This window comes from Urocampus carinirostris, chromosome 3 (genome assembly GCF_059441175.1).
Source record: "Urocampus carinirostris isolate Australia breed hairy pipefish chromosome 3, RoL_Ucar_1.0, whole genome shotgun sequence".
Lineage (NCBI taxonomy): Eukaryota > Metazoa > Chordata > Actinopteri > Syngnathiformes > Syngnathidae > Urocampus > Urocampus carinirostris.
Genome location: NC_142351.1, coordinates 36,768,204 through 36,794,273, shown reverse-complemented (window position 1 = coordinate 36,794,273; position 26,070 = coordinate 36,768,204). Strand labels below are relative to the sequence as shown.

At 41.1% G+C, this 26,070-nt stretch overlaps 1 protein-coding gene across 1 annotated transcript; it reads left to right on the top strand.

Moving 5' to 3' along the window:
• The first annotated feature begins 1,443 nt into the window (after nt 1-1,443).
• Nucleotides 1,444-24,652, top strand: LOC148369589 (solute carrier family 35 member E2A). Its single transcript, XM_088331675.1, has 10 exons — nt 1,444-1,506; nt 1,610-1,691; nt 9,888-10,308; nt 10,394-10,529; nt 11,742-11,869; nt 19,282-19,402; nt 19,466-19,519; nt 19,591-19,663; nt 20,775-20,920; nt 22,485-24,652. The coding sequence occupies exons 3-10, from the start codon at nt 10,026-10,028 to the stop codon at nt 22,714-22,716; spliced, it is 1,173 nt and encodes a 390-aa protein (XP_088187801.1). The 5' UTR covers nt 1,444-1,506; nt 1,610-1,691; nt 9,888-10,025; the 3' UTR covers nt 22,717-24,652.
• The last annotated feature ends 1,418 nt before the right edge of the window (nt 24,653-26,070 follow it).

Sequence of the window (26,070 nt, the reverse complement as noted above, 5' to 3'; positions counted from 1 at the left end):
TAGGGGACAAATCAGGACCCTCTACGTGAGCCTGATTTTATATAAAATACAAATTTCTCAGCCTACAGATATTTCAAAAATTCACCTTTTTATGATAGTTCATGTATTTTTTTGCCTATTATTGGAATTGAAATCAATTTGCTTGTCATTTTAATTGAAATAAATATTATTTCAGGAATAGAGTTGTTTTTTTCCCTTTTCTTTATTTTGTAAATCACTCGGAGGCTTTAAATAACCTATAATGTCCCTTTACGGTCCTTATAATTTGTGTGTTTGCAAAAGGAAACATCTTGGGGAGGGGAGGGGGGGTTCAGTCGGGGCAATTAAAAAAACTAATATTAATAAACCAATACTAATTGTTATGCAAAATGTACACCAAAAAAAAAATCAAAAATTAACTGGATAGCTTGTTTTTTGTTCACATTCCAGGACCCAATTCTAGAATGACACCTAATCAGGATCCCACACTCAAATAAGTTCTGTATAAAGAGGTACTGTATTGTGTAATATTTGACCACTAGATGTCGCTGCATTTTGAAGTGAAACTCAAAGCAAGTGTTAAAAAGCACAAGGAAGAATGAAGACCCCCAAAGGGACAATTTTTCTTCCGATTTTTGGCGCAGCGGTTTTTGTGTGGGTGTGGTGTGTGTTATGTATAATGGTGTCCTTGAAAAAAGTTGAAAGATAAATAACCTCTCTTATGTATGAGTTAACAATGCCCAGTTTGAAGAGCCTTTGTGGTGCTTTTTTTCAATAATTTCTGCTCCCTAGTGCAAAATTATTTTTAAAATTATAAATTGACAGTACAGAAGTTATTTGTTAAAAAAGTCTATAATGTACAGTACTTTTATTTGTTAAACACATGCTTGAGCCTGTAAATTGTGTTCGTTCTTTGGTTTTGATGTATAATCGAGTATTTGATCAAGATTTCTGCTTTGTGGGTTTTGACTAACACGGGACATTTTTAGAATGCAAGCCTAAGAGATTACTGTCGTCTGGAAATTACGTTAGTATTTTTTACCCCAAAAAATGAACAAATCTTAGGTAAAAATGATCATTAAGAAGCCCACCCCTCAAGAAATATATATTGTTTGGAATAAGTGGTTGTCATTTGGTCATTAAAAGACCAAATCTAAAGTAACGGTTACTGATCTTAAACATAACAGATATAGGACCGAACGCGTCACATCCGAGTCTAAAGTTGTTCTAATGACACGAGATTTACACAGTAGTATTTTCAACAAAATTAAAGTAATTTTTTGTCAAACAAGGTTTATCAAAATAAAAATACACACCAATTAAAAGCTCAATTATATTTATTTATATCTCACGTGAGTATCATATACCAAATTTTCAAAATCGAAACTAAGTTGATACAAGGTTTAATGCTCAAGTTTTAATTTGGAGGCAGTTGCCGTTGTCTTAAAATAATTAACTTGACGCTGATGACGACCACGTCCAAAAGTCAAGCACAGCGATAAGAGAATCTCCTGCAGATTAGAAAATGTTTGTCTACCCGCAGTGTTGCCCACACAATTCATTGTCATTTTTTTAAAAATTGACAAAACATTTGCTCAATCTTCTGCCTCTTTACCTTTGCCCCCATTAGCTGCTAGCTAACGTCAGGGTGCAACTTCCTGTTGTCTTCTCGCTTGTTTTGCTGAACACCATAACGGAGCAAGCAGTGCTTGGTAATTTTATTTGTTTCCTCTATATCCATGTTTGCATTATTTTCCTTATTTCCAATACGTTTTATTATCGTCAATGCACTTTGAATTGTGTCTCCATGTACTCGGTGTTTGCATTGTTTAGTCTGCAGCCGAAGCCGTGTTGAAATGAATGAGCAAAAGCGATAGTTAATAGATGGCGAAACGCAACAGAATGGTCGAATTTGTTTATTGAGTTCCCTCTGATCGTCCACATAAATTGAACATTCTTCAAAATAAAGTCAAACCAGTCCTGCTTTATCGGAGCTAAAATAATTCAACGAGATGTTGACGTAGTTAAAGATCCTTTTTGACACGAACAAAGTTGTTCGTAGAATGGACTAAAGATGAATACATTTATAGCACCCAAATGCCCCGAGTTGGTGCAAATGTGTAATAATTATATTTTCTTAACACTTTTTGGCTTCACTATTTAAAATGCAGTGTTAGTCAATCTGTTTGAATTGAGTTATGTTTTTAATCTCAATGTTGAACATTTCTACTAAGTACATTAGTTCTATAACTTGTGAAATAGTTTGACTTTGGTATTGGAGATACTGTTTTATCAGATCAAAGTTTTTACTTTGTGAAACGTTTACCATTCTTTAACCCTTACCACGTTTTTGTTGTTGTATTATTCTGGTTTCAATCATATTACAACAAACATCACATCACAAAATGAAGAAATCACCTGAAAAGATAAAAACAATCACAAGTTGAAGCCAAAATCTTGTTAAGGCCAATCCCCAGAATAATTTAGGACACTTCTTCAATCCATAGGATAAACAAATTATCATCTCTAGATCATGACAACAAGCCTGTGTTATGTCTTTTATTGTTTGAATCACAATGTGTATTTCACAGTTTCCCAATCTAAGACGTACCCAAAGTAAATTGAATGCCGTACTCAAACTGTTTTGAGAAAATGGACAGTTTTGGTCTCTTTTGAAAGGTAAAACTTTGAAGTTTTGTCCCAAACTCAATCACTACAAGTGCCACTAACATTGAGTAATCTAAGTTAGAACACACTGAAATAGAAGGTTTTTATTCTCTCCTCTTTTTGTTGTTTTTTTTTTTAAATCACATGACTGCAAAAGAGTGTAGTGTGAGCATCCAAGCTTGATAACAGCTGGGACAATAGCATGAAGCCTGGTCAAATTTGATTACAATCTCAAAAACGAAACATAATTTACACACTTTAATAAAGGTATGTCACCGCGTTTCTAAAGGTGGCTGTTTGGAGACAACCAGTTTACATCTCTAAAACCTTTGCAACCATGTATTTTACTTTGGCCAATATTTAGACATTGCGAAAGAGTTTTAAATGTTTGACTGCTCTGTCTAAAAGTAAATAACTGATTGTGCACACTTTGACAAGATAATCACGCATAATAATGGATCCCAAGCTGCATTACGCATATTAATTTTAGGCTCTGGCTTTAGCCTTGACAGATACCTAAGACTTAAAACATTGGTACTTGTTGACTCCCTGCTCGGCGCTTGTCATTTAGTGTTGGATTGGAAAGTTGGGTCACCTACTGACGAGTGAAAATCTGGAAAAAAATCCCCCCCATTCTCCAAATAATAAAACAAAATTTTAACATCCGTGTCCCGGTTGGTAAGAACATGGGGACAACGTGGCAAGTCAGTATCTTCTTGCGTTTTAGAGTGAAAATAACATTGGAAATTATATCGCCATTAAAAATGTGTCAATAGTTCGGAGTATAAGCCGCACCCTAGACCAAACGTCTTTGTTTATTAACAGTCTGACAGCCCGCTGGCAGGCCATCGGAACGTTAAGGCGTATTAAGCGAGAGAAGAAGTTAAAGTTCTGGAGCAAGGGCGAGAAGCGCCGTAGAGTCACATTTATTTGTATAGCTCTTAATCACAAGATCTCTCAGATGACTGCACAGGATTACAATCACATCGTTGCCTGATCGTAAACCAACATGCGGGCAAGGGAAAAACTCCAAAAACCTGAGCATGGGGAAAAAAACTTTGAAAAGAGGCCTCCCAAGTGGTAACCCCCCTTACAGAATGACCAGGGTGCAATAGATTGAGCATTGGGTAACAGTACATAAAACATCGTGAACATCAATAAAAGAGAACACTAGGTAATATGTTGAAATTTGTCCAGAAAGTGCATGACAGCAACGATGCCTCAAGTCTGTAAAATAGTCCAAACATGCTTCAGGTCCAGATGCTTGTCTGCTGACTCATCTCAAATCGTCTTTCTCCCTCATAGAATAGAATATACCTTTATTGTCATTGTTACAAAATGGGTTAACATATTGTGACAATGAAATTGGGCATGGCACTGCAGTATCACACAGTGAGAATAAAAGAAACCAAGAAGATAAAGGAACAGAGAAGATAAGGTTATAAAAAAGAGGATAAGGTTATAGTTATAATTTACACAAAGAAATGTCGGCATGTAGGATGTTACATACAGTTGGTATCATAATGCAGTTTGGTATTGTAAGGGTTGTGCAATATGCATTTGGTGCAAAAATAGTCAACATTGTGCAAGGTGAGCCGTAAACATAGTGCAGTCAACATTGTGCAAGAAACATAGGCATGAGTACCATTTTACGTTCGTATGAGGTAGTGGGAGTTTCCAGTATTTTGTGCGGTGTGTGTTTAGGGTGGTAATGGCTCTGGGGAAGAAACTGTCTCTGAGTCTGTTTGGTTTTGTTTTGTGTGACCTGTAGCGCTTGCCGAAAGGCAGCAGGTCAAAGAGGTGGTGGCCGGGGTGGGAAAAGTCCTTTGGTGTTTTCTGCTCTGCTGAGGTAGCGAGAGCAGGCGATGTCCTCCAGACTGGGCAGAGAGCAACCGACGATTTTCTTGGCTGATTTGATGACCCTCTGGAGTGTTTTCCTGTCTGCTGCTGTGCACCCAGCATACTACACCGTAACGCAGTATGTTAGAATGCTCTCCACTGTGGTTTTGTAGTAGGACACCTGCAGCTGCTGTTTTAGATGATTTTTCCTGAGCACTCTCAGGAAATGGAGATGCTGCTGGGCCTTCCCTACCACCGCTCTGGTGTTTGCAGACCAGGAGAGGTCGTTGGAGATGTGCACACCCAGGAATTTGAAAGAGTGGACTCTAACTACACAATCTCCTTTTATGATGAGTGGTGCTGGATTCCTGCCATTCCTTTTGAAGTCCAGTATCAGTTCTTTTGTTTTTGTGGTGTTCAGTATGAGGCGGTTTTTCGAACACCACGTTGACAGTGACTCCACCTCATCCCTGTACGCCGCCTCGTCCCCTTCATAGATGAGGCCGATGAAGGTGGTATCGTCGGCGAACTCAATGATTGTGTTTGTGAGGTGGGTCGGTGAGCAGTCGTAAGTGTAGAGGGTAAAAAGCAAGAGGCTCAGTGCACAACCTTGGGGGGAGCCAGTGCTCAGTGGTAGGGTAGGAGAGACGTGGTTACCGAGTTTCACGGACTCTGGGCGGTTTGAGAGGAAGTCTATTATCCAGTGGCAGATGGAGGGAGAGAGTCCTAGGTGTGAGAGTTTCTCCACCAGGATCTCCGGGATAATGGTGTTGAAGGCTGAGCATTCTGACGTAGCTCCCCCGGTAGTACAGATGTTTCGGCACGGTGTGAAGTGCTGTGTTCATGGCGTAGTCAGTGGAGCGGTTTGCCCTGTAGGCAAACTGGTGGGGTCCAGTGTGAGTGGCAGGGAGTTTTTGATGTACTGGGACATTACCCTCTCAAAGCACTTCATGACCACATGCGTAAGAGCGACAGGCCTGTAGTCGTTGAGGCTTTCCTTCAGCCAGGCAGTCGGAAAAAGATAGGAAAAAAAATGATGTAGGCATCGATCATAAGCTATCGAATAGAAGTCTGTATTAAGTCTAGATTTAAAAACGTCCAATGAGGAGTTTATCTCCTGAGGTAGAGCATTCTACAGCACCGGGGCCCGGATGGAGAACCCTCTCAAGCCTGCAGACATGTGTAGAGGTTCAGGGCAGTGTTTGAAAACAAATCACGACAATGAGCTGCACCAACAATCAACATCTCCGTTTTTTCTGGGTTAAGATGCAAAGAATAAGTGACACCTATCTTTGTACCTCAGTAAAGCAGGCCTCCAGATTTCTACAACTGAACTGACCAGTTGTCTCCAGCGGCAGATACAGTTGAATGTCATCTGCATAACAATGCATAGCATTTCTTGTGAGACTCTGGATGTGCATATAAAAGCTTTATGATGCTATGAACATTTTTGCCGTGTTGGCTAAAGAACGTTTGAAATTCTTGATGCTATTTGTGCACATGAAAAGTCAAATTTGCAGGTTTATAATCACAGGCTGCAGTAAGACATAATTATTGAGACAGAAATGTAATAACCATCTCCTTTGTCTCATGGGGATGATTATGTATTATTGATATTGGTCTGCATTTATATAGCGCTTTTCAAGTCTATGAAGACTTCCGAAAGCGCTTTACAATGTGCTTCGCATTTACCCATTCACACACACTCACACACCAATAGCAGCCATGCAAGTCGGCAACCTGCTTATTAGGGGCAATTAGGGGTTCAGTGTATTACACAAGGACACTTTGACATGTAATCGAACCTGCGATCTCTTGATCCCAAGATGAGCGCTCCACCTCCTGAGCTAATGCCGTCATGTGAAAAAAACTATCACCAAAATTAGTTTTTCTTTGAATAAAACCTATATCATGTTACAGTTTGTTGTTAATGTGTTATTACCAGGTTGTAATTATTATAAGCTCAGTCAACCTTTCAAACATCATCCCAGTTAGAAATCAAATTTCCTGGAAAATCACAATGACCCATCACTGATGATATATTTACAGAACCTGTCTGCGAGCTGCTCGGGAGTTTTAAGGGGCTACCTGGTACCCACGGGCACCACTTTAAGACACCCCTGCAGTGTAATGTGTCATTCTGTTAATGTTACCTTATTTTTGGGGGCCAAAATATACTGGAGAGAATGGTCAATCGAGTCTTATATTCAGGAGGAACAGTGTTGAGTTTTGTTCTGGCCATGGAACGGTGGACCAGCTAGCTCTGCACCCTTTCCAGGGTCCCCGAGGTTGCATGGGAGTTTGCCCATCCAATCTTCAATTGTTTTATTGACTTGGAGAACGCATTAGTGTATTCCTCAGGAAGTCCTGCTGGGGGTGCTCTGGGAGTATGTGGTGCTGGACAATCTGATCCGGGCTGTTTAGACCCTGTAAGGGTTGAGCTCCGCCAAGCCTACCCTTTCTAAAACGAATCCGTTTTAGCGTTATTTATGAACAGAATTTCTAGGTGCAGCTGTGGCTTGAAAGTGGTCTGGATTGTGGGCCTTTGAATTGCATCTCCCCTTTTTGCAGATGATGTGTTGCTATTGGTTATGAGATCCTGCAAGTTGAGGAGTTAAAGTATCTTGGGGTTTTGCTCATGAGTGAGAGCAGGGTGGAGCTGGGTATCGACCGGCAGATCAATTTTCCAGTTGATCTACCTTCTTACCCTCAGCTAAGGTCATGAACTGTGACACAAAGAACAAGATCCTGGATACAAGTGGATGAAACGAGTTTCTTCCACATAGCTCTCCTCCAGAGATAGGGTGAGAAGCTGGATCAGTCCGGGAGGCACTCTTTGTACAGCCGCTGCTCCTCTGCATTGAGAGGTGTCAGTCAAGGTTTCTCAGGCATTTGGTAAGGATGCCTCCTGGTCGCCCCTGTCGGGAGGTGGTCCCAAGCATTTCTCATTTCTCACGCAGTCATGTGAGCTCGACGAAGTGGCTGGGGATTTGCAGCTATTGGCTTCTCTCCTAAGGCATCTACTCCTGCGACCTGACCCTTGATAAGTGATAGAGAAGGGATTGATATTTGAGGAAATATTATATATCTTCAATCTCAAGGAAAAATGTTTTTCCCATAGAGCAGACGATAAGAAGTATTTTTTCGTGAGAAAAAAATGGTTTTGCCCCATAATTTAATTTGAGTCGTTACGTTTGTGACAAACAAAATATCACCTTTTAGTTTCCTAGGAGGACTAACATATCCCTGTTGAATAAAATAAATGTTAAATAAATATATATAAATGAATATTTATAAAAGCTTAGTTTGTTTGAAGGTACGTCATCACATATTAATTTAAATGGTGAGTTCCTGTATCTATGCTATAATATAAATTTGCATTATATTAATAACTTGTGGGTGGAGAATTTGCATTTATTTGACAAAACATAACAAAGAGTAAGCTAAGATGTTTGTCGACTGTTTTGCTGCTAAGGGTACCTCCATAAAACCATACCTGTTTTTTTTTCTAATTCTGTTTCCTTTTCCCCCTCTTTTTATCTCCCCCTTTAAACTTATTTTCTTTGTCTTTTCTTGTATTCTCGGTCTTTTTTCATTTTCTTATCCGTCTTATCCACTTTTTTCCCTTTGTTTTTTCCTTTTCCCATTTCTCTTTTTCTTCTCGCTTTTCCTTATTATTTTATTTTATTTTTTTCTTCTTGTTTTCTTCTTGTTACCTTTTTTCTTTCTATCTTGTGCCTTTTCATTCACTTTGCTTCTTTTTTCTTTTTTGAATCCTTTTTCTCTTATTTTATTTTTTATTTTAACTTTTTTTTTTATTAAAAGCTGGGCATGAAAAATGACAAGAAACTATTGTGTTTTGGTCACTTTGTATCTATAGTTTGTAATCTTTGTTGCTCTTGTTTTCGGTTGCATGACAAAATGAAGCGACAGGTAGTGGTCAAATATTGCATTCTGTCCTTTTAATTTAATCAAGCAAGCTTAATGGAAAAGCCCTTCCATTGTTGCTTTATACATGTGTCGTACTTACTTTTTACCGGGAATTACCGTATTTTCCGCACTATAAGGCGCACCTAAAAGTCTTTAATTTTTTTCAAAAGCTGACCATGCGCCTTATAATACAGTGCGCCTTATATATGGCTCAATATCAAATTCGCAAGGTCTCGCAACTTACGCAACAGCCGCCGACTCGATTTTCCCCCGAGCGTGGAGTAGTCCGCGGTGTATGCTGGGATTTATATACCGGCGTTTCATTTCCTAACCAATGTGTCAATCATCATTTGAATCAGTCACTATTGGCTAAAGTTATTCGGAGCCTCGGATTGGCTAGAGAGCCAAAAACAAACCCTGCAATTGGCCGAAAAAGATGTGTCAATCATCCGTTAAATCGATCGCTATTGGCTGAAGTTATTCGGAGCCTTGGATACGCTAGAGGGCCAAAACAAACCCTGCAATTGGCCGAAAAAGATGTGTCAATCATCCGTTACATCGATTGCTATTGGCTGAAGTTATTCGGAGCCCCGGATACGCTAGAGGGTCAAAACAAACCCTGCAACTGGCCGAAAAAGATGACTGAATGGCAAGCTTGCTAAAGTACGCCATAAAGAAACATGTTTCATTAGTCTGTATTTGTAAATATTTTACTCTCCTGGATTTACTACACTCACGGTTGTAAGAAGACCATGGTTACGTATCATTATTGAACGTGAGAACTTAGGTGAGTTATGCGGCTTTATATTTTCCCGGTATCTTGTCTTAGAACGATCTTGATGTTGCTGTGATAAGTTGAGTGAATCAAACTCAATTCCAAGTGTTTATTGTCATATGCACAGTAATGTTGCGAGCGAAAAAGAAAATAGAAACTAAGGAATGGTTGGCATTTCTTGAATTCCAAGACTTTAACCTTCTGAATGATATTTGAAATGACGCATTTAAGTGACATCCTACGGACACCGCATCCGCACGTGTCTACGACACGTATTTGCTTCTTTGCAAGCTTTGGGAATGTTAAGGGGGTAATCAGTTTGACTGAATCATCTGACTGTTTTGTCGACGTTCCCATTGTTGGGCCTTATAATCCGGTGCGCCTCATCTATGGAAGATAAGATATATATTTTTTGGGGGTGCGCCCTATAACCCGGTGCGCCCTATAGTGCGGAAAATACGGTACCAATTGCCTTACAATCTGCGACACTGGGGTCACTCAATTTTCCTCATGCTGATTTTTCGGGGGAAGTTTTTCCTTGTTAAAATAGGCTCAGTCAACCATTCAAACATCATCCCAGGTTTCAGATCAGGGGATGTTGTTATGCTGTTGTGTGCTGCCCTTTGAGACTTTGTGATCTGCGGGCTATACAAATAAATGTGACTTATTGCCAATTGTTTTTTTTTTTTTTTTGCAGGGGGCCACAAGCCCCGATCCCAAAATGTCTTCAATGCAAGTGGAGGCAAAGAACATTCCTTGACTGCTCAGAAGATGCCTTTATCATAAGTCCGACTCCAGTTTTCAAGCCAAGCCAACTCCCTTCTCCTCCGGGGCGATGCCAGGCTCCGGACAAAATAGAAGTGGGCACTCCCTATGGCGTTTTCTTCTCCCGCCCCGCGTTCGGCCGGAACGTGTGGTGTTGGCTCGCAGCGAGAGCCTGCCCAGTGATCAGGTGCTGAAGGTGGTCGTCACGGAGACGACTGTGATCAAGGCCGGCTCGGGGGTCTTAAGCCGCCGCTCGCTCACCTACCTGGCCCTGTGGTACTTCTTCAGCTTCTGCACCCTATTCCTCAACAAATACATCCTCTCGCTGCTGGAGGGCCAGCCGAGCATGCTCGGTACTACATGACCACGTCCGTGTCAGTTTGGCAAACTCTGAAGCTTCATTGAATTTTCTTCTCACGTTTCCTTTTTGTGGCAAAGGCGCTGTTCAGATGCTCTCCACCACCATTATTGGCTTCCTCAAGATGTTTGTGCCCTGCTGCCTTTACCAGCACAAGTCCAGGAACGAGTATCCCCCCAACTTCATCATGATCATGCTTTTCGTGGGACTGATGAGGTGAGTTCCCCTAAGCAGTTTTGGGGAGCGTCACTGAAAAACAGAAATTAGTAACAGTTCATAGTTAGTTTATTTGAAATGGAACTCATTAGCCAAACCACCAGCCCCCCCACATTCTTCAACATGTTCTTGATCTTATTTTTCTCTCTTAAAGAAAGATGGCATGGTGTAAATTGTCCTTAAAGTTTGAGGTTAAATATTTTCCATATTTCTTCTGTTAAATGTGTGTTAACAATGCCCAACTGAGTTCAAATAGCCTTTATGCTTTATTTCCAACAGTGCTTATTCGCTTTTATTATACTGCTTCTATTTTCTGAATTTGACAGTGACTTTCACATGTGGCCTTTTTCAATTAAACTTGGCTGTATCAGTATTTCAGTATAAGTAAGAGATTGGTAGAAAATGTTGAGATTGGAGGAACTGGAAGTAATTATGACTCATTCGTCAACCGTCGAGCTGAGTTTTAAAAATATATATACAGTGGAACCTCGGTTCTCGACCATAATCCGTTCCGAAAACCGATTTGGTCGATCACAGAAAATCGTTTTTCCCATTAAAAGTAATGTAAAATCCTTTTAATCCGTTCCAACACCCTTAATGTTTAACATGAACGTAAACATGAAGCTAACCCAGGCTAATCGTACGTTCGCGTTAGCCTAATCTTCCGTACAAAGATTACGCTAACATGAACGTGTAAAAATTAAAAAAAAGAATTATGAATAGGATTTCTTATCTTTGTGGTGGACGGTGGGGAGAGAAAAATCCTCAAAAATTTTTCAACCTCTTCCAAAACTTCCGGCAGTTGCTTGCTTATAGCGCTAACTTCCTTAGCCGCATCATTCGATTTCACAGCCTCCTTATTCTTTACTATCGAACTGATAGTAGATTTAGCCATGCTGTATTAACTAGCAAGATCGGAAATTCGTACACCTCTTTCATATTTAGCTATTATGTCTTTCTTAAAGGCAATAGTTTTACGAACAACTTGTCTTTTTTCACCTGTCCTGCTTGCACTGACCTTCTTCGGAGGCATAATTAGGGGCTGATCCACCCGTACGCCGCTCAGCATCGCACCCTAGCGTACCAGCGTTCGAACTCCGATTTTTTGAACGAAAAGCGAAGCAAGAATTTCTCAAAATTTTTGGTCGAGAACCGATTTGTTCGAACTGAGAGGCGTTCGAAAACCGAGGTTCCACTTTACCTCTTTTCCAGGTTCACTACGGTGGTCTTGGGCTTGGTTAGCCTGAAAAACGTGGCCGTGTCTTTTGCAGAGACTGTGAAGAGCTCTGCGCCGCTTTTTACTGTCATCATGTCCAGATTGATTCTCGGAGAGTATACAGGTCGGTCATGTTCAAATTTAGGGAAGAGGGGGGGGGTTGTGTTGTTAGCGGTGATATTTTAGGCACCAGCCAGGACCCGGGCACAAAGTATCAATTAATACGTCAGGTCCAGGGCGGACTAGGCTTCTTTCACGCTGACCTTTTTTTTTTTCTTCAATCCACCCGTCATTTGTTCTATGTTTTCTTTGTGGAAGGTCTGCAGAGCATGCAGGCTTGTAGGCACTGTCGAACATTGAAAAGACATTAAACAGAAAAACAAACTTACCTCTGTCCATTTTAGCAACAGGCAAATAAATCAATAAAATCAAGTAAACATTTCTTATGCCTCTAAACCAAGAACGGGCTCATTGGCAGGAGTAGATCAGTAAGTAAAACGAGTATTATGTGCATTTTGGGAAGTACAATCAGTAGTGAATGGGAAATGGTCTGCATTTACATAGCGCTTTTCAAGTCAATGAAGACCTCCCAAAGCGCTTTACAATTTGCTTCACTCTTACCCATTCACACACACACTCACACACCAATCGGGAGTCAGCCATGCAAGGCGCCTACCTGCTTATTGGGGGCCTTAAGGATTCAGTGTCTTGCCCAATAACACTTTGACATATAACACGGAGGAGCCAGGAATCGAACCTGCGACCTCTTGATCCCAAGATGAGAGCTCTACCTCCAGATAGTTCCCCGTGAGCTTCCAGTTTTGTTTGGTCTTGGTTAGCCCCGTTCAAAGTCGGCTAGCTGGCCAGCCGGCCGTGCTCTTTGTTCTCTCGGCTGGGTTTGTGTTTGTTGCTGCCGTGGCTCGCAGTTATCCTGGCTGCTTACTGCATGTTTTTGGTCAGCCAGCCTCACGTTTTTCTGCCGATTGGTCCTAGTTCGTCCTCTGCAGCAGCAGGCTAGTCAATTGCAAAGTCTGTAATAAAAGTACTACACGATTCTCGACAGTTTAAAATCAAACTTTTTAAACAACTGACCTTTGTCGTTGGTAATCGTTTTTTTTTTCCTGACTAATTAATTTCCAACACATTTGTCAGGCACAATCTGGCATAACGCTCAAGCTCTCTTACTAGAGAAATAGACGTGTATAAAATGTACAATAAATGTCATCAAAACCAAATTGGCTTGAATTTTATTTGAATCTTACCGAGACACTGTTTTGTCCAACTGTCGGACATGCGTTCTCTTTAAATGTTGGTGCGTCACTGAGCTACTGCCATGATGCACAGTGTCTGATTTGCGATCTTTGCTAGTAGTCTTTTCATTCGCTGTATCAAGGCTAAAATACTCGCAAACTTTAGATGTTTTGGTAGGCGTACTTAATGTTGATGCCTCCATTTCTGCATGTCACCGATTGCGCATAAGCAACTCTCATCAGCAGTTACGTTCATGTGTGATGCTTCACTCTGCTGGAAAAACATGTCTGACGAGAATAATAGACAATGGTATTCATTGTCGAGTATTTGTTCATTTTTTTTTTTACATTGTCAACTAATTTTGCACCCATACATGACATATGTTCTTTTTTAATTGAGTAGACCTGAGAGTTCCTTTTTAAAATGGAAACAAAACCTCACGCTACAAACTAGCAGAAGAACAATTACCCTGGAACACTTGTTTTGTTATGAGGACAAATTAAAGTGCTTTCCATGCTATTATTATTGTAATTATTATTATTATTATTATTATTGTAATTATTACCATTATTAAAATGTTTGGTTCAGATGTGTTCTATCCTTAGAAAGTTGTATTTTGTATTTCTCACCACACACCACTTTAAAAAGTGGATCCACAACAGGTTAATTATGCCTTGTGTCATGTAGTTTACCGGCATTTAATATTATTAGACCTACTAGATACAGTCATTTATAATCGTAAATATGTTTTATTTTGTTGAAATTGGATGATTTCTCAGAGTGCATCTGATCATCCTTAACGACAGGTTCATTAAACACATTCTTTGGTAAGTTTTGACTTAGATTCCATTGTATTTATTACAGATGCTAGCATACTTTCTACTTGTCAAGAAACGTCTGCCAAAGAGGTTTCTCATTTCTCTTAGACTCCAGTCAACTGTTTTTAAGATTATTCTATGATTTAGGGCTACAGAAATACAGTAAACATGACTCTGTGTACTGTAAACATTTACTATCAATTTCTGGGCAAACTTAATTTGTAGATGTACAAGGACTAATGGATTATTCAACAACGAATCAATTATCGAAAAAAAAAAGCCAAATATAGATAGATAGATAGATAGATAGATACTTTATTCATCCCCGAAGGGAAATTCACTTTTCCAGCAGCATCCCCGAGCTGAGAACAATCGAGAACAATCGAAAATAACACGGGAGCTGCTGGAGTGGCTGCCATTCGTGACGGCGCCGGAGAAACGATTCAATTTGAATCATGTACAAACAAACAAACAATTGAATCATGTACAAGAAACGATTCAATCTGAATCATGTACAAACAAACAATTGAATCATGTACAACAAACAAACAAAATATTCATGTTTCAATAAGTGGAGTGTTAATAAAATGGGGGGAAAATAATTTCTGATACTGATATAACCAGGTAAAACTAATTTTAAGTTACCTGTCCAAATGAATGTTGTGCCATCTCACCTTTCCCACTCTCTCTGCTCGCTCCTGAAACTTTATCAAATAGTCCAAAATTTTACCTCATCTTCTCCGCTCACCTCGTCGTCCTCTTCTCCTTCCACTTCGCACTACAGAGACTTTTTAGCTGAGCCGTCTCTTATGATAACTAAACTAATTTAGATAACCTTTGGAATATAGAATCTCCAAAAATCAGACTTTCAGTTATTCTTCATATATTTATACCATATATGATGATGTATCTTGCAAAACTGCACAAGCCCACATTTTTCAATACAGTACATTTTATATGTCATTACTTTACTTTGATGTCTTGCACTGAATGGAGTCAGCCAGGGGTGCGTAGACTGGACAGTAGCTGCTGATGGCCAGCCTCAAGCACACTTCCCAATGACCATTAGTCATTGTGGAAATGTATCGAGACCTAATAATCTAAAATGTTGGAAAAGGCTCACTTGAATAAAGAAATTGAGCTGAATAATGCAGTCAAGTAGGTCGCACAGTTCCTCATGTTGGGGCACTTTTCTTCTGTAAGTCCCCGAAGTGTCCGTGAGAATGATGCTTAGGTAGCTGCCTTCGCTTTTGTGGTCAGCTGTTAGAAAAATGGCTGCTGCCCCGATGACTGTGACTTGAGTTCCTTTACCTTTCGTTTTCTCAGCTCACTTTTAAAAGGAAACAGTCTGCAAATGCCGCTCCACATTTCAATTCTTTGGAATAGCAATGCTAGTCTGGCAGATTAAGCAAACGTGTTTTGAAAATGACATACTGAAAAAAAGTCTTTCTCGCATTCCATTTGGAAATGGTAGGTTTTTGGCTTCTCACTTGGTACTGCTCCTCCACTCATATTTAAAAACTTACTTGAATTTTGAAGGAACAAAATGGAGGTTTACTAGGCAACTCAATAGCATGGACTGTTTGGTAACTCGAACATTGTATGCACTTGCTTTGTGACCCATACGTCAGGTTCCAGGTATCAAAACAATCATCATATTGTTTTATCACTTCCGGGTCAGTAACATCAGACTGCCATCGCCTTGGAAAAGGCATGATAACGGGTTGTACTATATCCGTTACCCTTTTTGCTTTGAAATGAACATGGTAGTCAAAGCCGCAGAAGTGGGATGCAGAGGGCCCATAAGAGCATATATGGATGAAATTACCATCACCACAACGTCTGTCCCGCTGAGTAGATGGGTCCTGCAGGGTTTGGAGAGACTCATAACATGGGCGTGGATGAGCTTCATGCCCTCAAAGTCAAGATCCATGGTTCTTAAGAGTGGGGAAGATGGTGGATAAGTTCATGTTTTCGATCTCTGGAACTGAGATACCAACCATTTCGCAACAACCAGTTAAGAGCCTGGGGAAACTCTTTGACTCAACGCTGAAAGACTCTGCTGCCATCCAAGAGTCTGTTAAACAACTGGCAATCTGTCTCACCAAGGTGGACAAGTCCGGCCTTCCTGGTAGATTTAAAGCCTGGATCTACCAGCACTCTATTCTTCCCAGAGTCTTGTGGCCTCTCTTGGTCTCTACAATACCGGTATCAACTGTGGAGATCCTCGAAAGGAAGATCAGTAGCCTTCTCCGGAAGTGGCTGGGATTTTCCCACAGCCTTGCCAGCGCTGCTTTGTACGGGACAAGCAATACTGTCCAGCTACCCTGGAGTTCAAGGTGGCACGTACTAGATACCAGAGAAGCTCTTCAGTACAGGGATTCCAAGGACAGCAAGGTGTCATCAGCTGTGGTTGAAGTGAGAACCGGAAGGAAGTGGAGAGCTCAGAAGGAATTGGAGGTGACAGAGTCACGACTGAGGCAGATGACACTGGTCGGGGTCCTGGCATTGTGGAGAGCAGGTCTGGGCTTCTTTCCAAAGACCAAAGTGAGTCAAGCCCAAGGGAAGGAGAGACACCATCTTCGCCAGGAAGAGGTTCGAGCAGGTGTGGAGGAAGAGCGGGGGAGCAGGGCAGTCGGACTCCGGAAGCAGGGAGCATGAACAAGGTGGGAAAACACATTACAGCGCAAAGTGACCTGGTCAAGCATCATGCAAGCAGACCTCCACCGTGTCCGGTTCCTTCTGCAGGCAGTTTACGATTCCCTACCAAGCCCAGCAAACCTTCATGTGTGGGGAGTGAGCGAAACCCCCTACAGCCCCCTTTGCTCTGGAATAGGCTCTTTGGAACACCTCCTCAGCAGCTGCCCAAAGGCCCTGGCTGATGGTCGCTATCGCTGGCACCATGACCAGGTTCTGAAAGCATTTGCTGAGTGCATTGCCCTAGCAGTCAACAGGGTTAAACACCATTAAGCCACAAGCAAGGCAGTCAATTTCATCAAGGCAGGAGAGAAACCCGGAGCTTGTGCACAGACGACATCAGGACTCCTCCACATTGCCTCTGAATGGCAGTTGCATGTCGACCTTGGGAAACAGCTAAGGTTCACCCAGCATATATTAGCTACACCGCTCCGACCAGACATAATAATCACCTCTGAGACTTCAAAACACCTGATCATGCTGGAGCTCACAGTCCCGTGGGAAGAGCGCATTGAGGAAGCCAAAGTTCCGGTCCGCAGCCTTCGTTCTGAAAGCACTGGTCTACTGTTGATCCCAAGAGCCAAGAAGAGTTCCGCAGGTTCAAGAGCGTTCTCCATCCGGGCACCGGTGCTGTGGAATGCTCTTCCCCCTGAGATCCCCATCTACAACCTCAGTGGAAATTTTTAAATCTAAGCTTAAAACACACTTCTACTCTATAGCATATGAATAACCTATATTTTTTGTTGACAATATCTGTGTATTATCTGTAAGTGCAACATCCATTGCAGCCTGGTCATACTGAAAGGGGGATTACCACATGTGCGGTCCCGTCTCAAGGTTTCTTCATTTTCCTCATGTTGAGGTTTTTGAGTTTTTCCTTGCCCTCATGTTGGTGTCAGATCAGGGGATGGTGTAATAACAGTCTGTAATAATAGTCAGTGCAATAACCTGTGCAGCCCTTTGAAACTCTTTGTGATTAAGGGCTATACAAATAAAAATGACTTGACTTGAAAGGAAACGCGCACCAGTAGCTGGTGGAGGAGTGCAGGGGCAGGGGCTGGAAAGTTTTCTTTGAGCCAATAGAGGTCGGCTGCTGGGGTTTTGCTGGACGATCTTACTGCAAAGTCCTAGGACGGTTGGGTGTGACAGGGGCAGCCAAGAAGAAAGTCAATAAATCCGCTAGTGAAGCTGCAGAAAAAGCCACCAGGTGGCTTCGGCTCAATAGGGCAGATCTGTGGACTGCTACTGGGATGCAAGTTGAGGCCTGATCAACCTCGGCTGGGTCACCTGGGCGAGAGTGTCTGATGTTGCAAGACCCGAAACACTCAATTCACTCAGGATACATCACTGATGATGCGTCCCAGTTGCATCCAGGAGATGTTTCTTTCAAGTCAAATCCTACACTCATTGGAGTTTTTTTATTGTGATATTTACTAAGCGTTGACTAGTTTAATGAGTTTTATTAAAAAATGTATTTTAAGAATTAGTAGTATAAAATGTAAAGGTGTTACTGTGTTGACCCTATGCAAACGATTTGCTGTTTTAGTTGTATAGAATTTAGTCAGACCCTGGTGGGTAGACAGTCTAGGGGCTTTTAGGAGCATACTCCCCCAGAAGAAAGTCTTGTACATTTTAAATTCAAACGCATAGATCTGTTGCATTTGTAGAGCAAAGTCAAGAAGCTGGATCTATGATGAATGTGTGCCGTTTTTAACTATTGAATCATAAATACCCTTCTTATGAAAGGCAATGACACAGCATACAAGTTACACCCACATTTAACAACTGGAAGTGGCATCGAACCGCGAGATGACGAACTGCTGCGCTAAAATTCTGACGAAGACATGGTTAATCTTATCTATCCCGGCTGACGTTCAAAGAACCTGTGCGGGTCAGATGTATCGACATTTCGTTCTCTATACACGTGTACACGAATGACAATAAAGTAAATCTGAATCTGAAAACATGGTATGTGAGACAGGAATTTAATAGTCAAGTCATGTTTATTTATATAGCCCTTAATCACAAGGAGTCTCAAAGGGCTTCACAGACTACAAAAAAGCTCGTAATCTAATTAGACAAAAAAAACCAAATCACTAATATGAGTTTGAAATGAATCAAATGTAATACTCATATTGGTGTTTTTTTTAAATTCCAGTATTAAATACAAGTACCACTGCTTTTGTGATTGCTGCTATACCAAGCTGCCGGTTCTTCTGCAATGGTTTTCAGGAGGTTATTGTAATGTGCAACTCTTGAGCTACAGTAAGTGCCCGTGTCCACCAAACGTTTTCCTGCTTTGAGCGATTTTTAAAATTACTTGCAATGGCAGCGCTGTGTTTATACGCTTTTTTGAAACCCGGTCATTGCAATGAGGCGCTGGTCAGGTTTTTTGCACAGAACGCTCGGCTTTACACCTTTCTTCCCCGTAGCAGAGAATAGATTGTTAAATTGTTAAAGTTGGGGAAAGCCTTCTAATCACAGTGCAGGTGGTGCAGGACAAACCCCCACATGCACGGGTTGACTGACAGATGCAGAGCACAAAGACACACCATGGAGTTTGCGATCATTTATATAATGAGCCATCTAAAATGCATTTTCATTAATCGGATTAACTTTGCATTTATGTATATTTAAAAATGTTATATATTTTGATCATCCCATTTTATGAGACTGGCGGGACCATCTAAACCCTGGCTCACCATAGACTTTTTCTTCTAACACTGTTTTAGGTCCTCATTGAGTTTTGACCGTCCTTATTTGAATGCAGGTTTGTGGGTGAACCTCTCCCTGTTCCCCGTCATGGCGGGTCTGGCGCTTTGCACAGCCACAGAGCTCAGTTTCAACTTGCTCGGTTTCTCCGCCGCACTGTCCACCAACATCATGGACTGGTACGGTAACACCGCTGCCCATCAAGTATTGGTTCTCACTTAACTCGTTCCCTCTCTTTTCAGTTTACAGAATGTGTTCTCCAAGAAACTGTTGAGTGGTGACACTTATAAATTCAGGTAAATTGCATTGAATGAGCAAGTGAATTGATACATTTGTGCTTGTCCTCATTTTGTGTGTGTTGCTTCAGCCCCCCAGAACTGCAGTTTTACACCAGCGCAGCAGCAATCATCATGCTGATTCCAGCCTGGATTTTCCTCTTGGTAGGTCGGTTATAGATGTCGTCAGAAACGGTTATGATTTGCAGATACTACATCTGTGATGGGCAAAACGAGCAAAAGAACATCAACAGTTTTTCCTCAGTGATCGCCCAGCAGTAACCATTGCTTAATCAGTCTTAATTAGTGAGTGTATAGGAGCTGTTCATTAGTAAATGGAATGTCAGATTTAAAAAAAAATCCCCACGGTGTTCTTTACATATTTACAATGTTTCAATGTTCCTGTTAAGGTGTTGTGAGAAGGTAAATAAGTAGCTTGTGGACCTAACGAGGCCCTCGTAGCACTATATATTACTACTATGTAGTAAAGAGAAAAAAACAAAACAAACCCCAAAAAGTTTTATTTTATTTTCACACAATCTGGTGAAAGTAGGTCATTCAATTAAAAAGCAGCCCAAAAGACAAGAGTATGTGTTCCAAAGAAACAGAGACAATGTTCTCTTATAAGGGGCATTCCGTATTATTTAGTGCTCCCCAGTGGTATGAAAACGTCATTAATTTAATTTGTAGCACTTGGTTTGGTTGCACTACACAATGCAGTGACATATATGGATCAAGTATTAGATGGTCTCCCTTTAAAAAATTGACACAGCAGTGTGTTTAGTGTTATACTTGGCCTCAACATTGAGGTTTTCTCCATTGCTTTCGATTATTTGCAGGTTAAGTTTGAACTTTATGTTGTATGGTCTTAGTAATCTAATACATTTGGTTAGAAAGTTTCCTTTCATCTCTGTTGTTTTGCTACACATTATTTTTATGGTATCATGAAATGTAGTGGAACCAGTATGCTCTTTTGCTGAAAAAAACTATAGTCCATTTTAATGTACACATATGAATAGAGGATAGGTATTTTCTAAAGGGCAAACGCTGCAAAAAGTTGAATCAGCCACATATGTCACTCTGAATTCCGTGTCTACATTCTTGCCTTTGGTATCCTAGGTAGTGGAAGCTGATTTTTATAAGTAAAGCAGCAGTGAATCTTAACCTTTTGTCACCTCGGGGCAAAAGCTTTCCTGTAAAAAGGTCTCAGAGGAAATTAACAGTACCATGCTGGTTTGGAAAGAAAATGTACTTAAACCTGTTTTGTTTTTTTTAGGAAACGCCAGAAAGTGAGAAGAGCGGCCAAACACTCACTTTCAGTCGCGACATCGTCTTGTTGCTGGTCTTCAATGGCGGCCTGTTCCACCTGCAGAGTGTCACCGCCTACGCTCTCATGGGACGCATTTCTCCCGTTACCTTTAGGTACAGTGCTTTCGGAGCTGTCTCTCCTATTCTGTTAATTGAATTCGCCATGTTGAAAGTGTTGTGTTCCTTTAATGGCGTCGCAGCTCTACAGAAAACAAGCCAGATGGGTCTATATTTCTTGAGTCACCTGCGCTTGGAACATCTTGCAACTTGTTTGCATAATTGTGGGGAGGAACTCTACATGTTTGCCTAGTTGAAAAAAAAATCGGTTTGGCAATCCCTTTAGTTTTTCACTTTTGAATCATCAATGCAGGCTGAAATTAAGGGTGCATCGGATGCTATTAACTCGGTTCGTGGATCAGTGTCACTAATTGGATCAGCAAAAATAAGCTGTCTTCTGTTTATTCTCTAAAACACTCCATAAATTAAAACATAAAATCACCTTGGACTGGGGAGTTCATGTCTGCATACAATTGTGACTTCATGCTAAGCAGTATACAAAGTCAATTCTCGTTTCTAATAAAAATGGTTGACCACACATTGCTTGATACCAGAAGTCTATTTTAAAAAGGAAGAAGCTAAAGCGCCTTACCAAATATGAAGTGAGCACTGAAAAGACGAGCATTCTGACCACACAGCTCGTGAGGACGGCATTTTGCTGTTCCCCACTATGGCGCTATCATGTCGTATTCAAGATGTGAGAAGCACTGGCTTAAGCCTACAATATTATTTTGGTAATTTAATTTAATTGTTGTCATTGTCATTGATAACAACGTAGTGTAACTGTAACAAGATGAGACATGGCAATCCATGTTAAACAGGTTATAAACACTTAAAAGAGAAAATAATACAAAAGACTGTCAGAATAAATGGGAGAAAATATTTACACTGTGCTTAGAAACTGGCCTAAGTTGCAATATTAGTGCAGTGAAAGGTAGTGCAACAACACCCATCCATTATCTGCACCACTTATCCTCAGGAAGGTCGTGTGGGTGCTGGAGCCCATTGGGCAGGGGACACTCAGAACTGGTTACCAGCCAGTCGAAGAGCACACAGACACCGACAACTCACTCGCTCATTCACACTTAGGGACAATTTGGACCAGCCAATTACATGCAAACTCCGCACAGGAAGGCTGGTAGCTAGATCCGAACCCATGACCTCATTACTGTGCCGGTACGTGCGACCCACTCATCTGCCTGTCCATCCAGCTCAATAACATGTAGCAGAAATTTCCAAAAGAGACGCAAGATATATATTTTTCACAGTTTTACGCGCTTGTCTAGGGTAGTGACGGCCCTAGGGAACAAGCTATCTCTGAGCCTGTTAGTACTTGCTTTAAGGGACCAGTAGCGTCTAGCAGAGGGCAACACGTCAAAGAGGTGTTTGCTTGGGTGAGTCCTTTAAAATGTTGATGGCTCTCTGGCGTTATCACAAGCTGGCTTAACCTCCAGAGTAGCATGTAAGGACAAAAACAACGTGCGACTATCACACGGGAAGGCGAGACCCCGCTCTAAAGTTTTCTTACACCAATATTTGCTTCTGTTTGACAAATTTTGCAACAAAATGAGCGTGCTACTAACCCCCCGGCACCCCATTCTTTCCCTCCTTTGTCGTCCAGTGTGGCAAGCACGGTGAAGCACGCCCTTTCGGTGTGGTTGAGCGTCATTGTGTTCAGCAATCAGATGACCATTCTCAGTGCCACCGGCACCTTCCTCGTGTTCGTCGGAGTCTTCTTGTACAACAAAGCCAGACAGGCCCAGCGGCAGCACCTCCAGGCCTTGGCTGCACTGCAGAACCAAAAACTTAAATCACAGGACCAAAACGTCCAGCAAGGCCCGCAGTCTGATTAAAAGTCTCCAGGTTTTCCACTTCAGGCATTCAACGCCACGCACACATTCCAGAAATGGAGGAGCGTAACATTCATCATTTACGGGTATGATCTAGTTCAGTGGTCGACAACCACCGGGTCGCGCACCGGTACTGGGCTATGGGGTCGTTTGGCACTGTGGCGCACAGAAATAAGAAAAATTTACGCCGTTTTCACCTATACCAAATGTATTTGTGTATACAACCACTTTATTTAAGCTGTAATTTGGGCGCACGCTACACCAAGGTTTTAACAGTATTGTAATTGAGCAATGATTGATCAGTCAATAAATATCTCTGACCTCATTTGCTCAGCATTGAACGCAGCACGAATCGAACCAGGATTATGGCCGTTAGACCACTTATTCCCAGCCAACAAATTGTGTTTTACAGTGGACCCAAATGCAGAAGCAGAAACCAAGGCGAGGTTCTCAATAAAAAGTATTTTATCACAAAATCCTACAAAAAGTAACAAACATATGATTGAAAACAACAGTAATAAATGGAAAACAAAAGTCACACCTCACAAACTTAGATGGAACTGGAAAAAGTGGACGGCGGTCTGGATGGTGTTATTGATGGTAAACAATTAAGATAACTTGATCAAAATGTCCTTATGAAGGCTTGGGGTAATTTGGGACAGGTTTGTGGTGATTAAACACACCTGTCCTAATTCCAAACCCGTTGGGCACCCTCTGGTGGAAGAGGGCACCCCAGACCCCAATACACAAGCCCACCCGGATTATAGGTGACAAAGTAAGTGCACTAGGTTTTATCTTATTATCATACTATTTTTACTCACAGTGCCACATTGTACAATGCTGTTTTGGCTAAATTATTTCCCATAATTTTCCATCACAACGTAATGAAAAACAACACTGTACACCGTAGTATCGTGAGTATAAAATAGTGTGATGATCAGATCAAACCTAATACCTTTTCCTTTGTTATCTATTGTTATTGGAAGGCCGGGCAGTGAGAATCTATTTTAAAACCGGTCTGTGGTACAAAAAACGTTGCCGACCACTGATTACCTTGATAAGTGACTCTTGATGAAAGGTGAGAGAAAGCCTTTCCTACTCCTGTGGAACATTTACTGTAATCTTAATCAACACGTTAGCATTTGAAAAAACAAAAGCTCAGGGTTTCCTTCAACTTTTTGGAGGAAGGATTTTGTCTTACGTCCAAGCCTGTAGACCTCATCTTTGGTACAGAAATCACTAAATGTACGCCATCGATTTGCCAGTGTTGGCTATACTGCACAAAAGACAATGCAGCCAGAGGCTCTCAAGATGCATTTTGAAATGATTGCATTCTGGGAATGCTAAGTCATCAGATACATCTTTAACTTGATTGCTTGATGTATTTGAATAGTGTCCAGAGTCGCATGCAGTCTGATTTTTCTCCCTAAAATCGTACTGCATTCATATTTACGTAAAGTGACAAGTATCTAAATCCGCATAATACAGAAACAGCATGACTCTTGCTTTACTTTAACAATATTTCGTTAAAAAATAAATCTTTAAACCGGGTCAAAAGTGGACAGATCCGTTGCTTGGCTTGTTTGTGCCTACCAAAGGAAAATTGGCCGTACTGTACTCGACAGCTTCCTCGCCTGGCAAAAACAAACAAATTGGGTCATTGGATTTACAACACACAATTGGGCTTGTAATGTCTAACTTTTTACAAAGGGAGTTTGTGTACTATGTAGCGTCTCCTTGTGGTAAAAAGAAGATATTTGAATAATAAGCAAAAATACATTAACTCTCATAAAACCATCACATTTTAAATACTGTACTTTATATTAAACAACGAGAAGGTCATTCTAGATGGGAGTGACATGATTGTCTGTCATCTTCCTTCTTGGGTACCCCCAAAAATCTTGCGGAAAAATGAGAATAAAAATAATGCTGTTTTGTAGCTTTGAGTCTGTCATTTGTATCTTTCTTTTTACTTTGTAGCACTCCTTTTCGGTTGCTCTACATCACAGGTGTCAAACAGGCGACCAGCGGGCCAGATTAGGCCCGCTAAGGGATTGAATCCAGCCCGCGAGACAACACTCAGAGAAGCACAAGAGAAGCTGCAGGTTGAAATATGTCAACTTGATGTTGCCATAGCCAGGTTTCTCTCACAAAGACACTGTACTTGTATTTCTTTTTCTCTCTCTCTCTCTCCCTCTTTTCCACCCCTTTTTTCCCACTCTCTTTCACTCTCTTGTCTTTTTTTCTCTTCCTTTGTTGCTCTTTGTCTCTTTCTCTCTATGTGTCTTTTTAACTTCTTTTGCTCTAACTTCCTTTTTTCCTTTTCTCTTTCTCCCTACCCTTCGCGCTTTCTTTTCTCTTTTCTCTCCTTCTGTCTTTCTATTTCTCTTTGGATTTCTTTCTTCCGTTCCCTTTCTTTGCCCCTCTCCCATGACTTCTCTTTTTATCTCTTTTGTTTCTCACGCTCTCTTCCTCTCTCTCTTTCTTTGTCCCGCCCTCTCTCCTTTTCCCTTCCTCTTTCTCTTATTTCTGTATCTCTTTTTCTTTCTCTTTAATCTACTAGTCCGGCCCCCAACAGAATGTTTGTTCTAGCGTGTGGCCCCCGAGTTAAAATCAGTTTTACTTTCTTATGTATCGTAGCACGCCTGTATTCATTTTAAAACCAATGAAAACGGGCTCTTGCATCTCAAAAGGGAACAATACAGACGCTTCCCAACTTACAAACGAGATGGCCATCGTTCGTAAGTTGAATTTGTTGCTCTAGTTTATAGAAGTATTTTTAAGTCTTGTATAAGTAACCTTTATTGTTTTGAAACTGAAGAATACATTTTTAATAAAATAAGACGCTCTATAACGTTACAAAGCAGGCTGAATGATAAAGCATAGTACTGAAAAACAAAGCTACACATTAGGCGTTGACATTCTGTGGTCTGTGAAGCCCTTCGAGACTCCTTGTGATTAAGGGCGTCACAAATAAACATGACTATAAAGATAAATAAAGTTCAGTTAACTTACTTTTGGAAGACGAGGCTCAAGAGGTCCTCCTCCGTGTTAGAGAGTGGCCGAAAAAAAGTGATCAAACCATTTTCTCAACCGCATCAAGCTTTCTTATTCCACTTTCATTTCAAAAGAAACAGCTCGCCTCCTTTTTACACCAACCATATCGAATAGATTCACGAGATTTTGAAGAATAAAAATGTCAACTTTTTTGCGCGCTGGAGATACAGTATAGAATGTTCACACATGAACTAGGAAGTAGAAGCCGGATTTCTTCTTTGGGGTGGATGCTGGTGACCACTCACAGCGCCACACGCTGGTAGCAGCGGAAAGAAGCACTACAGTAACGTCCTCTACTCT